The following is an 18,612-nucleotide window of genomic DNA, read 5'->3' as shown; positions in this document are numbered from 1 at the left end:
TAGCTATAAGATACACATCAGCCAGGAGCTGATTGAGTGCACATTTCGCAGATTTACGTGTGGCGTCCATTGTTGACCAATGAGTAGGTCCCTACCCTAGCGAAGGAACGGTACGATGCCAATGCTTCAGCAGTCCAATCAAGGTGAATTATAAAATAGCGGATCTTGATTACTCTTATTTAAGATAATGCCAATCTTGTGGGCTATGAAGCAGTGTCTAATTAGAATAGTAATAGTGAACGTGAGCGTGGGTTGTTTAGACTTTTTAACATTGGCATGACTAAAAACACGGTAATGATCCTTTGTCGTGAATTTTACTCTTTATGTCTGCCTCCCTTGGACAAGCCGTGGAGGTATGACACTAGTTGTAGATCTTTCCAGGCTACCAGTCTATCACTTATCCCTGATGTATTATGACTGGCCCCATAACATCCTAAAAGTCCATAAATGTTTGTAAGATGTCCATTGTTAGCCGAATGGTCAGGCTGCAAATGTCCTTCACAAACATCTTAAACCCCTTGATCCCTAGGCCTGCATGCCATCAGTCTGTTATTTTTTTCCTCCCAGAGAGCTCTCGCTCCCACCACAAAACCCAAGTATTGCACTGTGTTCACCCCTGTTAACTCTTTAACTTGCTGGGTCAGGTGCTTGTATTTATCCTCCTTCTCCTTCCAAGTCTTTTTGAGGGACTGCTGGTTGTCCTCATACCTGATAGTTATGTCTACTACAACCACTCTTCTTTTCTTCACAAAGACAAGGTCGGGTTTCCACAGCAATCGGTCCTCTGCCCTTAAATGAGGTTCAACAAACGTTTCCCAACAACTGTTCCCTGCTTTCTCTTTCAGTTTATCCACGATCTTGTTGTTCCTTTTGATTCTAAGTTCTTGACAGATAGACGCCACCCGGAGATGTGCGCCTGAGTCTCGTTAGCTATACCATATCTCCTACAGATTTTCACTCTGTCTGGCCTTCCCTTATTCCTCGTGCATCTCGTAGGGTACTGGCCACATTTTCGCAGAAAAGCATGAACTAGCTGGTAGCCCTTGGCTAAAACTGTCGATGTTGACCAAGTTCTCTTCCTGAGCTAGTTCCATTTGTTTCAATGTGGCCCTTATCCCTCTAAACTAGTGATCCATAGACCCCTTGCTTAGTGACATTGGTTCATGGCATTAAAAAAAGGGAGGGAACTCCTGCTCTAAACCTTTTCCAACCAAGAACTTGTCAACTGTTTTAAACGGTTGTAGTTTACCCACTCTCCCACTTCATCTGGCAGCTTCTTCCATATAGCCTTCACCTGCTGTGCAACAAACCTGCCCCCCAAGTCCATTTTAAATCTATTCCTCTAGTTTTAGACTGACTTTAAATCTGTGCCCTCAAGGTTTAGACTTCCCTACCTTGGGAAAAAGTCTGAGACCACCCACCTTACCGATGCCCATCATGATTTTATAAATCCCTTACTGGTTTCAGACAAAATGATCCCAGCCTACTCAGACTCTCCCCATAACTTAAGCTCCCCAACCCTGGCAAGGTTCTTGTGAATTTTTGTTGTACTTTTGCTAGCTTAACCACAGCTTTCCTATAGTACAACAACCTGAACTGCACTGACTACGCGAAGCGCAGTCTCACCAATGCCTTGCACAGCTGCAACGTGACTTCCCAACTCTTATACTCGATGCCACAACTAAGTATGCTATACACCTTTTTCACCACCTTCACATACCTTGTCAGCTTTGTGAAACTATCTACAAATACCCCTAGGTCTTTGTTTTACAACGTGCTCTGGGGCCCTGCCAATTATTGCTTAAGTCCTACTTTGGTTTAACTTGGTAGAGCTGCATGTTTGAGTGCTCGAAGGGGGGCGCTGATGCTTTTTTGTTGCTGGTGGGGGAGGGGAGATCGTTGCTTTGCTGCTTCTTATGCGTGGGAGAGGGGAGCTGGGGGGGATCTTTGGGGTTCTAACATTTAACTGTCATTCATTCTTTGGGGCACTCCTCTGCTTTCGTGGATGGTTGCTGCATGTATATCTGTCTGGACACGCCCCTCTGCTGACTGCTCCTGTGGCTCGTCCCACAGACCCCTGGATAAAGGTGATTGTGTCTCTGCTCCTCCCACAGTCATCCGGCATGGACGTGCTCTGTTTTACTGCTAATAAAAGCCTTTCAGTATTTACTCTACTTCCAGTCTTTTGGAGTTATTGATAGTGAAGAAAAAGAATTTCAGAATGTATATTGTGTACATTTCTCTGACAATAAATGTACCTTTGAAACCTCTGAAAATTACTGAAATGGATCACTTCACACCTGTCTAAATTAAATTCCATCTGGGTTTCCTACTTTGATTTGATTCAGATATTTTGTTAACTTCAGTCAGTCCTGTTCAATGTCAATCATATAATCAACTTTGGCATAATACTATACATAAAGATGAGCTTTCTGTATTCAGTGCACTCGGAAGATCAGATTTTCCTTCATGCTCTGGTGTTGATTGAACCCCTTTTGTAATTTCAGAAAGTTTGGAAGAAAAGTTGGTTTATGTTGTATCCAGGAAGTTCACACAGCATTGCCAGGCTGAAACAATCTGACATAAAAGAAAGCGGCATCTCCTCGGACAAAGCTAATTCTAAAAAGGTGGATAGGGTTATTCGTCTGTCCAACTGTGTCAGCATCAGTCAGATTCAAGGGGAAAACACTCCGAAAGACATGACTGCATTCTGCATTAACACCATGGATAAAAACTGGACATTGGCAGCTCCAAATCATGAGCTGATGGAATGGGTCAACTCCCTCTGTGAGCTGGCATTTGAGGTAGGTAAAGTACAGAAAGGCAAAACTTAAATCTCTTATGATTAGATCTACTGATGGCGCAATAAGTACAGTACTTTGCCGCTATTTTTTTTTAAATGGTGGGATCCTATAACTCTTGAAATAAATCAAAATAAGGAAGATTTAATTCGAATTCCCCTCATAGAGTTCGTTCACCTCAGGGGCAACTAATCATTTTTATCACCAGGATTCTGGTTCCAACTCAGTCTGTACTGAGGGGATAGAAAGAGCCTTTGTTTTTGGTTGTAAGGATTCTGTGATTCAATGTGAAATGTGTTTAGGAATTCTCAGTTAGATTGATAGTCATATGGCTATACTAGAGAAATTTTCCCCTTAAAGCATCAATTGGCACAAGGACAGTTGTTGGAAATTCAAGACTACAACTGCAATATTGTGCAAAAGTCTGAGGCATGTATATAGAGCTCAGGATCCTAAGACATTCGCACTGTACTGTAATATTTTTATCTATTGCACTGTATTGCTGCAGCAAAAAAAAACACATTTCATGACATATGTGATGAATGATAAACCTGATTCTGATATGGGTCTCTACTGTGGACTGCGAGTGGGAAGCAGGCAGGGAGAGGGGAATCATGGTTGGGAAAAGAGGAAGGGAGCAGGAACCGCCAGAGAGACTTTCTGTAATGATCAATAAACCAGTTGTTTGGAATCAAATGACCTTGCCTCGTGTCTCAGGGCAGAGCGGGTCTTTACCCGCACCACCCTCCAACCCTGGCACTCCTACTCTGCCAAATGCCCCACACCCCTCCCACGCCATTCCCAACATCCTTTGTTCCTGCCAGATTTACAGACGTGCTCTTTGCTCCACATTGACAAATGCAGCACCCTAGCTAAGGCTGCCTAAGACTTCTGCACAGTAATGTACGTGCACTGCATATGTGCTCTTCCAAAGATGGTACAGAGTGTTCCTGTAGCAGGAAGAACGGAGTGGAGGGAGATTCTCTCTGCATCTTGGCCATGCCACATTGGAACCAAGAGCACTGCATGTTAATGAAATATGCAAGAAAAGGGATCTGTTTCTCCAGTTAATGAAAGAATGCCTTCCAATGATAAAATTCCTTTCATGTTCCATTCAGGGCACCAGCACTTTACTTGTCAATTAAATCCATTTTTTAGTGAAGTCACAGTTGTAACAACAAACTTAAAACAAAATCTTAGAAGATTCCTAGGATTGTCTTTACAACATTGCTCGTCATGTAATGCTGCTAATGTCAATATATATATATCAGATTACCCATAAGGTTTTACAAAAAAATGAAAAGAGGAGGAAATCCTTTCCACAGAGTAGAGAATCTGTGGGATTCGCTGCCCAGGGAAGCAGTAGAGGCTACCTCATTAAATATATTTAAGGCACAGTTAGATAGATTTTTACATGGCAGGGGAGTTAAGGGTTATGGAAAAAGTCAATGACCAGATCAACCATGAATGGTGGAGCAGGCCTGATGGGCCAGTTGGTCAACTTCGGTTCATACTTCGTATGTTCTTGTGTCTGCTTGTGCAATAATCAATTCCATTGTTGCATTGGTAACTTTACTGGATAGCATATTTAAAAAACAGCATGTGTTATCTATAATGCACTAGGTTGCTGCTAAGCACCACGATGAAAATATTCACAGCAGTCAGCCTTGGCTGTACAGTACCCTGGGCTCACTCTAGGATTACCCTGTTACAAAGTGGATAGCAGTGCAGCAATATTATATAGAAATAGAAACTTACACTCAGCCTTAACTTTTGTTCTGATCTATTTGTTTTGATGGCTGTATGTTGCCAGAATGCCACCCTGAGGAAGGCCAATGAAGATCTTGCCGCAGCTGGTTCCACATTATCCAATGATACATTTTCAATGAAAGAAAATGAGCTTTACTCAACGATAGCACAAGGTCTGGTAATACATGTGTTATCCACTGTAACGTTCTGTAGAGCATATAACAAAGATGTCATTGTTGTTCATGCTAGCATTGCCTAATCACAGAAAAATGTTAATAGCTTTGCAAACTAGATTTGCAGGCGGGTGGGAACTGAAGTGAAGAGGCAGCGGATAGGGCACAAGTAAAGACAGCTTGTGAGGAGTTTGTGAGGAAGGATAGGCAGATGATAGAGCAAAGATACACTCAGCCAGATGGTTTGAGATGTATCTATTTTAATGCAAGGAGTATCATAACCAAGGCAGATGAACAGAGCATGGATCAGTACGTGGAACTATGACGTTGTGGCCATTACGAGACTTGGATGTCTCAGGAGCAGGAATGGCTTCCGAGTGTGCCAGGCTTTAGATGTTTCAAAAAGAACAGAGAGGAAGGCAGAAGAGATAAGGTATGGCATTGCTAATTAGGGATGGAGTCACGTTTGCAAAAAAGGAGGAAGTCATGGAGGGATGGTCTACTGAGTCAGTGGGGGTGGAAGTCAGAAACAGGAAAGAGGCTGCGTGATTCTTATAGACCCCTCCCAATAGAAACAGGGATATCAAGGAGCAGGTAGGGAGGCAGATTCTGGAATGGTGCAATAATAATAGGGTTGTTCTGACGGGAGATTTTAACTTTCCTAATACTGATTGGCATCTCCTTAGTGCAAGGGGTTTAGATGGGGTGGAGTTTGTTAGGTGTGTTCAGGAAGATTCCCTGATGTAGGTAAGCCAACTAGAGGAGAAGCTTTTCTTGATCTGGTATTGGGAAATGAGCCTGGTCAGGTGTCAGATCTCTTGGTGGGAGAGCATTTTGGAAGTAGTGACCACAACTCTGTCTCCTTCACCATAGCGCTGGAGCGGGATAGGAGCAGACAATTTGGGAAAACATTTAATTGGGATGGGGGAAATAGGCAGGAACTTTAGAGCAGATGTTCTCAGGGAAATGCATGGCAGAAATGTGGCAAATGTTCAGGAAATATCGGCATGAAGTTCTGTATGTTCCATTGAGGCAGGGAAAGGATGGTAGAGTTAAAGAACCATGGTAACAAAGTATGTAGAAAATCTAATTAAGAAGAAAAGAAAAGCTTACGAAAGGTTCAAGAAACTAGGTACTGTCATAGCTCTAGAAAATTACAAGGCTGCTAAGAAGGAGCTTAAGAATGAAATTAGGAGATCCAGAAGGGGCCATGAGAAGGCCTTGGAGGACAGGATTAAGGAAAACCCCAAGGCATTCTACAAGTATGTGAAGAGCAAGAGGATGAGCTGTTTGAGAACAGGACCAATCAGGTGCAATTGTGGAAACAAGTGCATGGAGTCGGAGGAGGTATTCCCTTAGTGAATACTTTGCTTCAGTATTCACCAGGGAAAATGACCTTGGCAATTGTGGGATGACTTACAGCGGACTGAAATGCATGAGTATATAGACGTTAAGAAAGAGGATGTTCTAGAGCTTTTGAAAAGCATTAAGTTAGATAAGTCACTGGGACAGGATGAGATATACCCCAGGCTACTGTGGGAAGCGAGGGAGGAGATTGCTGAGCCTCCTGTGATGATCTTTACTTCATCAATAGGGATGGGAGAAGTATCAAAGGATTGGAGGGTTGCAAATGTTGTTCCCTTGTTCAAGAAGGGAGTAGAGGTTACCCAAGAAGTTATAGACCAGTGAGTCTGACTTCAGTGATGGGCAAATTTTTGGAGAAGATCATGAGAGGCAGGATTTTTGAGCATTTGGAGAGACATAATCTGATTAGGGATAGTCAGCATGGCTTTCCCAAGGGCAGGTCGTGCCTTACGAGCCTGATTGAATTCTTTGAGGATGTAACAAAACACATTGATGAAGGTAGAGCAGTGAATGGAGTGTATATGGATTTCAGTAAGGCATTTGATAAGGTTCCCCATGCGAAGCTCCTTCAGAAACTAAGGAGGCATGGGATCCAAGGAGACTTTGCTTTGTGGACCCAGAATTGGCGTGCCCACAGAAGGCAAAGGGTGGTTGCTGATGGTTCCTATTCTGTGTGGAGGTCGGTTATTAATGGTAAGACTCTCGGCAGTGTAAAGGATCTGAGAGTTCTTGGGGTCTGTGTCGATAGGACACTCAAAGCTGCTGCGCAAGTTGACAGTGATGTTAAGAAGACGCATGGTGTGTTGGCATTCATCAACCGTGGGAATGACTTCAAGAGCCGTGAGGTAATGTTACAGCTATATAAGACCTTGGTCAGACCACACTTGTCCCCACTTGACCCTATTTGATTAGACCATCTGTGTTCATTTCTGGTCACCTCACTACAGGAAGGATGTGGATACTATAGAAAGGGCACAGAGGAGATTTACAAAGATGTTGCCTGGATTGGAGGGCGTACCTTCTGAAAATAGGTTGAGTGTACTTGGCCTTTTCTCCTTGGAGCAACAGAGGATGAGATGTGACCTGATAGAGATGTATAAGATGATGAGGGGCATTGATCATGTGGAAAGGCTTATTCCCAGGGCTGAAATGGCTAACACAAGGGGGCATAGTTTTAAGGTGCTTGGAAGTAGCTACAGAGGAGATGTTGTGGGTAAGTTTTTCCACACAGAGTGGTGAGTGCGTGGAATGCACTGCTGGCGAGGATAGTGGAGTCGGATACATTAGGGTGTTTTTAGAGACTCTTAGATAGGTACATGGAGCTTAGAAAAATAGAGGGCCATGCGGTAGGGAAATTCTAGGCAGTTTCTAGAATAGGTTACATGATCGGCACAACATTGTGGGCCGAAGGGCCTGTAACGTGCTGTAGATTTCTATGCTCTATGTTCTAATTGCTATAAGATATTACAAGTAGATTGTATGACTGCTCTGTCATTTATTAGGATCATGGCTGATCCGGCCATGATCCTAATCCTGCCTGTTCCACTTTCCTGCCTGTTCCCCATGACACTTGACCTGGACAAGCTAAAGTTGCTTTGGTTTAGAGAAGATTCTTTTCCTTCTTCTTGGGCCCTTAGCTCCCAATGGAGCATAGGTCATCCATGGCCTCCTATCTCCATCATCCACAAAGTCGATGGTATGGTTGGAGTTCATCAATGTTTCTGTAATCCATTGCATCCACTGTACACGGGATTGGTGTATGGAGCTTCACCAGAGCCCTGTTGGCCAGCCTTACCTGTTTCCACCTCTCACAACGGAGATGGAGGGTTGGAGTTTGAGAGGCTTAGAAAAGGTTCAGGATGCAGAAAATTATGATGGGCCTAGGTAAAACAGCTAGGAGGGTCCCATTGCCCTTAGCGGTGAGTTAAAAAGTGGAGAGTGGAGGTTTAAATTAATTGATAGTTGGATTAAAGGAGAGAAGCTTGGATACACAGAGAAGGTGAAGTTGGGACGCAAATTACTCCCTAAAAAAGTGGTAGAGGCTTTGAACTGTAGCGAACCCTTATCACATTTAAACAATATTTAGATGCATAGTTGAAGAGCTATGACTTAGAGGTAGCTCAACGTGTTAGAGCTGTCACCCTTAGATGCCTAGTCAGTTCATAGTGTTTTTGATGCTGGGGAGTCATCACTTCTGTCAGGCTTTTTAGACTAGCACCCCTTCCCTCTACTATCGATGCATTATCATCATTATATACTGTGAAAAGGCAGAAAAGTGGGGTTTAGAGGCATAATAAGTCAGCCAATGCTGAATGGGAGAGCAGACCCAGTGGGCTGAATGGCCTTATTCTGCTCCTCTTGCTTATGTCTTATACAGGAGTGCTGTGGCTATTTGGAAAAATGCATAATAAGAGTTAAAGCTCTGGCATGTTGCCAACAATATACATGCATAGATTGTCGGGTCTTGTCCTGTAAACGGAAGCAATGTGAAAATGCTATCACCCTGTTACTCAAAATCACAAGCCTGTATAATCAATAACTGAACCTCAGAACTATTATTTGCAATCACATAATAGGTCAGATTTATTTCATTGATATTAAAGCTTTATATCAAAAGCAATAAAATCATTAGTAGTATTTTCCACAGCTACGCCTGATAACCAATTCACCGTGACCGTGAAGAAGACTGTTGCTTCCACCAGATGTAATCTTCAAGGAAAGTACACGTTGTTCGTTGAGCAGGACAGCCTGATCTTGAAAGATCCTGTGACTAAGAAAGTTATTTATAAGTGGCCTTACCAACTTCTGCGGAGATATGGAACAGATGAGGTGAAGTTCTTTTGCATTTTTATCTTCATTTTACCATGTGTTACATTCTTGCCCTGTTCTGATTGTAAGCAAATTGCAAGGGCTTTTCTGAAATAAAATGTGCCCAGATCAGTGCCATCAGCCAGTTCCGATTGAAATCAATTTGATATACACAGTTTGAGATTAATTCTTCATCAGTGCAATGGTCAGTGCAGAGGGCAGAGTAATCGATATGATTGGTGTAAAAAGCATAGTGCTACAAAGTGGCCACTTTGTTGTAGATAATATTGCCGATGGTTTTAACATCTGGACTATTTCAGAATGAGCTGAAGGTAACTCATCATAGTGCTCTCATATCCAGGTCATTTTAACACCAGATGTTATTTATATAACCCTGGACTGTCTGTTGGAACTGGCATGTTTGATGTTGGAACACAAATTAGGGAGCCATGTTGGGAGTTTTAGGTTTTTGGATCATTGTGGATGTTAGATCTCTGCCTGTTGGGTTTCACTTTCTGGTCATCATCTATTGAAGGGTGAGGAGCAGTCATCTTATTGCCTTTCCAGAGAATAACCCACTTCCTGACCACGTGCAGTTTTGTTATGCCTGTTATCTCCCAAATCAAATCTTGATGTGGCTGCATCAGTGATGGGCTCTGTGTGAGTGAGGACGGATCTTAATGTCTGCACAGAAACATGCAGCACCAGGAACAGACTCTTGTGGCCCTGCTCATTCATACCAGCCAAGATGCTTATCTGCACTAATTCCATTTGCCCGCATTAGGCCTGAATCCCTCTACATCTTTCCTATCTGAGGACCCATTCAAACATCATTTCAACATTGCCATTATATCTGCCTCCACCAACTGCTGCAGCAGTTTATTCCAGATATTCACCACCTTCTATGTAAAAAAAAAACTTACCCCTCAGCTCTCCTTTAAATTTCCCCTCTCAGCTTCGAAATTCCCCTGCTCAGGGAAAAAGCTTTTGACTGTCTATCCTATATATGCCCCTTTTAATTGTAGAAACATTTATAAGGCTACTCCTGAGCGAGAAAGCATTCTGTCTATCCAATCCTTTTCTGTAACTTCAGCCTACATTCCTCATGAACCGCTTCTGCATTCTGGTGCTAAAACGTCCTCTCTGTAGGTTGGTGAGTGTTCCCAACAAGCAACTCACAAAATGCTGGAGGAACTCAGCTGAGTCCCTTCTCCAGGAGTGAGAAGGAAGGGGGAAGATGCCAGAATAAAAAGGCAAGGCGGGGAGGGGAAAGCTGGAAGGTGATAGGTGATGCCAGGTAGGTGGGAAAAGTGAAGGGCAAGAGAAGAAGGAATCTGATAGGAGAGGAAAGTGGACCATAGGAGAAAGGGAAGGAGGAGGGGACCCAGAGGGAAGTGATAGATAGGTGAGAAGAGGTAAAAGGCCAGAGGGGGGAATAGAGGAAGATGGGGGGGTATTTTTTTACCGCAAGGAGAAATTGATATTCATGTCATCAGGTTGGAGGCTACCCAGACTGAATATAAGGTGTTGCCCCTCCACCCTGAGAGTGGCCTCATCTTGGCACAGGAGGAGGCCACAGAATGACATGTCGGAATGGGAATTTAAATGTTTGGCTACCGGGAAGTTCCACTTTTGGTGGAGGGAGCAGAGGTGCTCGATGGATCGGTCTCCCAATTTACGACAGATCTCACCATTGTAGAGGAGGTAAAGGCAGGTTTAGTGGTGGAATACCTTTGGAGATGGCAGACGTTGTGGAGGATGATGTTGGATGCAGAGACTGATGGGGTGGTGGGTAAGGACAAGGGGGACTCCATTACTGTTAAGACGGCGGAAAAATGGAGTGAGTGCAGAGGAGATGCGGGTGAGGGCAGCACCAATAGGCGAGGGAGGGAACCCCCATTCTTTGATGAAGGAGGACATCCCTGATGTCTTGGAATGGAAAACCATGTCCTGGGAACAGATGCAATGGAGACAAAGGGACTGAGAAAAGGGAATAGCATTTTTACAGCAGATAGGGTGAGAAGACGTATAATCGAGATTTAGGAGATAGGGAGGGAAGAGGTATAGTTGAGATATAGGAGATAGGGTGGGAAGAGGTATAGTCAAGTGTAGTCTAACCACAGATTTGAACAACTGCATCATGATGTCTTAACCCTTATATTTGATACCATCAATGGAAATTATTTCAAGCCAAATAAGGCCAGTTTGGCCTCTCTTGTATTTCATTGTAGGCTGGTCACAATCTATTAGTGAATGCTTACTAGTGTTTCAGTGCACAGTGAGTACTCTAACATCAAATGGACAACCACTTCCATTTTTACAAGCTTGCCTAATGTGCCATTTCTAATCATCCCAAGTTACCTAGTGCTGACCACACCTGGTGTGTGGAAATAGTCCACCCAATGCTGCGCAGTCTAAACTGAAAAGCAGATGCCTCCTCTCAACCGCATCAAAACCCTGCATTTCAAGTGGTAGAGGTAACTTCCTACGCCCTATCTGAGGGTTCCCATCCATCTTGCTCTTTACCTTAATTGTGAGGGAGTGTAACATTCGTAAGTGCACACTGGCAATCTCCCAATTTCTATGAAGGCTTTTGTGTGCTTTAAGGGACACCTTACTCCTCATTCTGCACAATATTGTTTCCATTCTTCTACCACAGCTTTTTGTCTTGTGGAGTCTACCCTCTAGTCGGAGGACCAACATCTTATATTCCATCTGGGTAGTCTCCAATATAATGGCATTAACACCAAATTCTCGAACTTCCAGTAATTGCTCCCACCCCTTTCACTATTCCCCATTCCTATTTCACTCTCTCACCTCATCTCCTTTCCTGCCTATCACCTCCCTCTGGTGCTCCTCCCCTCTCCCTTTTTCCCATGGCCTTCTGTCCTCTTCCATCAGGTTCCCCCTTCTCCAGTCCTTCATCTCTTTCACCAATCAACTTCCCAGCTCTTTACTTCACCTTTGCCTTCTCCCGCTTTCACCCCTCACCCCCACCTTCTTACACTGACTTCTCATCTCTTTTTTCCAAGTCTGATGAAGGGTCTCAGCCTGAAACGTCGACTGTTTACTCTCTTCCATAGATGACGCCCGGCCTGCTGCGTTCCTCCAGCACTTTCTATGCATTACTTCTCTACAACAAGCTTCTTCTTTTCTGAGGTTCCTCTAGAACCTGTACAGAAGCAGTGGCAAATGATACTGAGACTCCCTAAGTATAGAGATTACTTGGTAGCTTTGTCTGTGAGAATTTTACTGAATAATTAGTGTGGCATGCCACCTTGTACATTCCAAATATTGTCACAGTGTAACTGATGATTAAACCTACCTACTGATACCTTACTATGGCTTGCCCTAGTCCCCAGTCTCTGATAAAATGAAACCCCTAGACCCTTGATTTCTTTTAGAGCCAAGCTGGTGAACTACCTACAAGCTTGTATTGGGTAAGTACAGGACATGGCATTTGATATCAGTAAGGCTTCAGTAACAGTGACCTGGAATCAGGATAACAAGCAACTTTGACTTGACATGGTTTCAAGTTCAAAGTTGCCTCCTTTTTTAGTTTGCTGGAAGTGGGAACAACACATGCAGTTGGATTTGTTACATATGATAGACCTAAAATGTGATGTATATTTCAATAACATAATATAAACCAGATATAGCTTTGTGAAGTTCTATAGCGTGCCAAGGTCTGACACAAATCTTCTTTTATGCAGGATTCATTCATGTTCGAGGCAGGCAGAAGATGTGATTCAGGAGAAGGGGTTTTTTTATTCAACGCAAAAGAAATTGGAAAAATTTACAACAAAGTTGACACAGTTGTTAAAGCAATAGAATCAAACAAAGAACATCAGTCAATGAAATCCAACTCTGAGACTTCCACAGAATCTGTCAGAAAACAATTAAACACAGCAAGCTTCTCTCAAGACTTGTTCATCCAAACATCTCAAGGTGGAAGTGGGCATGCATTGAAGATTGATCAAGACACTGAGAAAGGTTCGAATACATCCAAGAGTAAATCAAATCAAGAATGGAAAGGCAGTAGCTCAGCCTGTGGTGTTGAATTAAATGTGGAGATGGGTGGGAAAAACAAAGGTATTTCTACAGAAGAAAGAGAACAAGTAGTTTATGCCACTGTTAATCACTCTAAAAGTAGATCAAAGAAAGAGAATACGGAAAACATAACACTTGATCCTATGGAATACAAAGAAATTGGGAAAGATCATGATTCTGAAACAAGTCCAATCTATGAGAATATTTCTGATAGAAAATTCTCATTTTCCTTCAAGGTGGAGTCATCTTTCCCCAAAGACATAGAAAGGCCAATTTGCCAAAGTTCAGGGGAGGATATTGAAGATCAGAATGAAGTTTCTGACTCAAGTTATGAAAACATTGCACCTGAATGGAGTCAGCAAGATATGGAAGATGACCAGAAAAATAGTCTAGCCAATCAGAAAATTGATGTGTACGCAACAGTTGATCAAAAAAAGACTAAGGAAAGAGGGGCTTCCCCAAACAATGAAGTCTCAAAGCTCACAAAAGCGAAGTTTCCTCCTGGCTTCCATGAGATGCTATCTGACCTATACGCTGTAGAATTGAGTAAAACACGAGAAGGCAAGGTAGAGAGTGGTGGAAAACTCGACAGCAACAGGGGAAGAAAAGGACAAAAGATTGTGAGGTGAAAGGTGGACATGATACTTAGTGGAAAAGTAATCTCCAAAGTATCCCTGAAGTTACTTGGGCATTAAACATATGTAATATTCAAAATATTTTCTATTAAACTATAATTAAGGTTTATGACAGACCCAAAATAGAACTGGGCCTATTTCTTTATGCTTAGAACTGTATTATTGTTAACAACAGGCTATTACTCTAAGCCACCGTAAACAAACTGGGTTCATGTCAATCAAAAAAGATTTCCCTTTCACACAAATTATTTTTGGCTTATCAGACAGAAGACACTCAGAACCCAGTAATTTTGTAAACTGGTACATATATCCTTCTGGTCATCAAAATCATCTGAAACACTTCTGCTATTTGCCCTTTGTTTGTCCATGTTACAATCTTGGAGATGTTCTTCAGTGTGCACAGAAGATCTGTCCAATCACCTGAATTCCACTGTCAGCAGAATAATGATCTCCTGAAAGATACATATGATTTGCTCCCGGACTTTGAAGTTGGACCCCACATGATATAATCAGCCATGCTTTCAATGGATATCCCTTCAGCCTGTATCATGATCAGATCAGAGGGAACTGCTGAAGGAGACCATGAGAGGAGACTAGCAATCATACTCATGATGAACTTTGTGTGGTTGTGCATCATAAGCATGTTAATGGAGTGTTAGTCTCACCCTCGATGAGATCTGCCAATCTGATGAGTACGTCATTGTCACATAGTGCTTAAGGAATTAGCCAGAGTCATCGACTCATGTGCCCCCTCATTCTGACAGGCATCATCACAGGAAAACTGCAATGTGAAAAAATATCAAATTACCAAATAAAACTTCCTCAAGCTTATTCTGTACAGGATCTGCAATAAGTAAACCTCTTTCATCTATCTCTTACTAATTAAATTCTCAGAGGTACATATTTGATCCTTTACCCTATTCATTTCCCTGTCTGTTTCTATCATGGAATGAGGACGGTGTTGATATTAAGGACCAGATTCTAACTAAGGTCCTACAGCAGTGAGAGTGGTCTTAAGCTAAATTTTAACACTAAGTTACAACTATATCACTTATACTGTGCGCATCAGAATATTTGTAAAGTGGGTTTATTTCCCGGTGAGTTGCCTGCATAAGGTAAGATAGGGTAGTGTACTTACCTCATAGTTAGTAGGTCAAGGCTTCTAGCCTTACTCCAAGGGAGCAAATAAGCAATCTTTATAAAAGAAAACAGAATATAATGAACAAACGGAATGAATTGCAGACCCAGTTTTAACATTGGAGACAAACTGAGATAGAACTGCGAACTAAATATTTCTGATTATAGTGTCCACAGGAACGGTGAAGAAAATAGTGCAGGGAAGGAAGTGGTCTTTGTGCTACAGGGTGATAGAATGAGAAGTGAGAAGGCTCAGGGCAGTTAGAATTATTAATAGTATTTGAAAGTCTAGTGTGGATTGGACCCTGATCCAGATGGCAACCGTGCCAGAGAAAAAGCAAAAGTACAGGAGTTAGACAACGTGATGAAACCAGGTGATCACATCATTAGTGAACTTCAATTTACATGAAGGCATATTACCTTAAGCATGAAAGTTATCCAGTTTCTGGAACATGCTCAGGATATTATAGAACCAATGACAAAATCATCCATGAAATATAGATTTGAATAACGGGCAAAAACCGCCTAACATGCATGAACATCTGTCTCATAGTATTCTCACCACGAGCAAGTTTGGAAGATAAGAATATGACAAAAAGCTTCTTAATTCTAACTTGGAAAAATGTGACCTCCGTCTGATGAGAGAGCATTCATGGTAAATTCTATAAATCTGCTTATGGGCAAAATCACAGAGGAGCAGTTGGCGATGTTCGGAAATTGATTTAACATGATTTAGAACTAGTCCTGGGTAGAGAATTCTATTTGCCTTAAGAACCCGGTCATAGACAACTAAGCAGATAGATTATAACATCAGGGTAAATGGAAGAGCAAAATCAGGCAAAAATGAACAGATTCTGATGTCTGTGAGTCCAGCAAAAAAAACGTCAAAATAAATAGCAAGCATAAAGGGAGAATAAAAAAGAACATGCAAAAGTTAGTACAATCCCTACAAAACTGTTCAATGAGACCATGAAACCATAAAATATAGGCGCAGAAATAGGCCATTTGGCCCATCAAATCTGATTTGCTATTTCATCATGGCTAATCCATTCCCCTCTGAACCCCAATCTCCTTTCTTCTCCCCATATCCCTTCTTATTCTGACTAATCAATAATCTATCAACCTCTGCCTTAAGTATACCTAAAGGTTTGGCCTTCACAGCCACCTGTGGAAACGAATTCCACAGATTCACCACTCTCTGGCTAAAGGAATTCCTGCTCTCCTCCATTCTAAATGGACACCCCTCTCTGATGAGGCTGTGTAATCTGGTCTTAGATTCCCCCTCCATAAGAAACATCCTCTCCACATCCACTCTATTGAGGCCTTTCAACATTTGACAGGGGCCTTTCAATGAGATGCCCCCCCCCCATTTTCTTTCTGAATTCCAGGGAGTACGGGACCAGAGACATCAAATGCTCCTCATATGATTAGTCTTTCAATCCCAGAATTATTTTTGTGAACCTCCTTTGAACCCTCTCCAATGTCAGCACATCCTTTCTTAGATAAGGGGCCCAAAACTGCTCACAATACTCCAAACGGGGACTCAGCAGCATCTTATAAAGCCTTAACATTACATCTTTGCTTTTATGTTCTAATTCTCTCAACATGTATATTTGCTTCCTCGTCACCAATTCAATCTGAAAATTAATCTTTAGGGAATCCTGCATCAGAACTGCCAAGTCTCTTTGCACCCCATATTTTGAATTTTCTCTCCATTTAAAGCTCAGCGAAGAGGTCACAACTTTTCACCTTAATGGATTAGAAAACGGGAAAAAAATCAGTGTCCAGAATTTCTGAAAAAATGTTTCAAGTGGCACAGATAGAGCCATAGAACATTACAGAACAGAGACAGGCCTTTTGGCCCTTCATGTCTGTGCCAAACCATTTTCCTGCCTAGTCACACTGACCTGCACCTGGACCATATCCCTCCATACACCTCTCATCCATGTACATGTCCAAGTTTTTCTTAAGTGTTAAAAGTAAGCCCATATTTACAACTTCATCTGGCAGCTCATTCCACACTCCCACCACTCCCTGTGTGAAGAAACCCCCACTAATGTTCCCTTTACACTTCTCCCCCTTCACCCTTAACCCATGTCCTCTGTTTTTTTTCTCCCCGAACCTCAGATAGAACCATTAAAACTCTTAAAAATAAATTACTCAAAGTAGCCTAATGTGCGGTCATCCTCTGCAATTCTTTATCCTTGTAGGATTGAATTACTTCAGGACTTTGATTAAAATATTAACCTTGTGCCACTTATGGATTTGTCTTTGATTCTGCTTTTTCAGTAGCACTGACCAGAAGCCTGTGGACAATATGAACAAAACTGTAATGAGTTGTCATGAAACCTGTAATCTTCATTTCTTTCTTGGAAGGTAAATTTCAGTCTCAATTGAATTTCGATGATAGCTCATAAAAGATAAATGTAACGTTTTCATGTGCTGATGCCATAAGGCTGGGCGACATCATTTCACTCAATGATTTGTCCATTTACTAACCAAGCAAATCCCTTTCCCACAAAAAATAAACAAGCCTCTTGTGTCTCAAATTCTTATTCACTCAGTCTCAAGTTATTCTTCACCATTGCTTCTTCCAAATGTCCTATAGGAAATGAAACATTATTTGCACCTGCTGAGTTCCACCGCACAGTGGCTCTACATAGGTCAGTCTAGTCATTACATTACACATTCTTCTGAAATACCTCCATCTCCACATCTTTTTCCATGCCCAATCTGCTAATTGGTATGTCATCTTATTCTCAGTTCATCTCTCAAGGTTGAAGATGATCAGCTTCCACTCTGATCTAGTAAATGTTGTGGTGAGACCAAAGCAGGAATGGCAGATTATTCAGCAATCTTCTGGGACAGGAGGGCAGGGCATTGATGCACTACCTCTGCCTCTGTATCTTCCTGATGCATGACGTGAGATTCTCAGTACCATTCCAAATGCTCCACTACTTTGAGTGATCATGGGCCATGGACTACCAGGAGTCAATGTAGATTTGCACTTTTTTGAGGAAGGTATGAGGGCCTTTACTTATGTATTTTGATATCTATATATATATGTATATAGGATGTGCATAATGTACACTTTTGTTTTTAATTGATATTGCATAGTTATTTCATTAATTTTCCATTCTTTTCATGTTTTCTTGATGAACAACTAGATGTGAGGAGTTTCCCCATGAGGAATGAGCAGCAGAAAAATAAGATTCAAAGAGCTGTAGGCATTATCTGTAACATAGCAACTCTCTTTTAATGAAAATGGTGAGCTCTCAGAGGTGTTGGTACCACAAAGGATTTGCCTATTATACATGGGATGATGTAATAGAAAATTCTCATGTTTCCTCTTGGAATCAGCAAACATCGTACGCTGGCCGCTAATCAAACTGTTTCATTACTAAATAATAAAATATATAACTGTCTCATGAAAGCAAATGTTTCTTTGATTTGTAAGATCATGTAAAACTCACATTATAACACTGGTTTTCAATACTATACATTGAATGAAATTGTTGCTAACAAAATATTGTCGATGTTAATTAAAACATTTGTCTCTTCCCAAAGCTGAATGAAGATCTGTGATGTTTTTGGATCTGAGTACTCTGGTAATCTGTCCTTTAGTAGTTTGAGAACAGAAAAGTAACCACTGAAAATTAAACTCTTGTTTGTGCAAATCTGTAATGTATGAGGGACAACGATTTCTCTGCTCGATGAGAGAGGAGTGACTGCACCTGGATGTTCGTGCATCCATGTGAACATTTAAAATAGAAACAAAATAGGTAGGTCCCTTGGGCTTGATCCTCCTTTCAATAATCTCTGATCTTTAATCTCATCACGATCTTCCTAACTTAGTCCATGAATCCCTTTCTATCCATGTTCTCTCTCCATTTA

General features: G+C 41.8%; 1 protein-coding gene across 2 annotated transcripts in view; it reads left to right on the top strand.

Moving 5' to 3' along the window:
* Window positions 1–18,146, top strand: part of LOC140739460 (uncharacterized) — a 31,428-nt gene extending 13,282 nt beyond the window's left edge. Inside the window, exons 2-6 of one of the 2 annotated variants that reach the window (XR_012101648.1) lie at window positions 2,508–2,804; window positions 4,615–4,723; window positions 8,736–8,917; window positions 12,610–17,739; window positions 17,886–18,146. Coding sequence is in view for 1 of the 2 variants with exons in the window: in XM_073067770.1 (XP_072923871.1) it covers window positions 2,508–2,804; window positions 4,615–4,723; window positions 8,736–8,917; window positions 12,610–13,575 (1,554 nt within the window). In the remaining variant the exon portion in view is untranslated. Of the gene's footprint in view, window positions 1–2,507; window positions 2,805–4,614; window positions 4,724–8,735; window positions 8,918–12,609 lie in introns of both variants that reach the window. The other variant, XM_073067770.1, reaches the window with a different exon arrangement.
* Window positions 18,147–18,612: the final 466 nt, after the last annotated feature.

The sequence above is a fragment of the Hemitrygon akajei genome, chromosome 15, assembly GCF_048418815.1.
Source record: "Hemitrygon akajei chromosome 15, sHemAka1.3, whole genome shotgun sequence".
Taxonomy (NCBI): domain Eukaryota; kingdom Metazoa; phylum Chordata; class Chondrichthyes; order Myliobatiformes; family Dasyatidae; genus Hemitrygon; species Hemitrygon akajei.
Note: the sequence above shows the minus strand (reverse complement) of the source record. Positions and strands in the feature narration are given on the sequence as shown.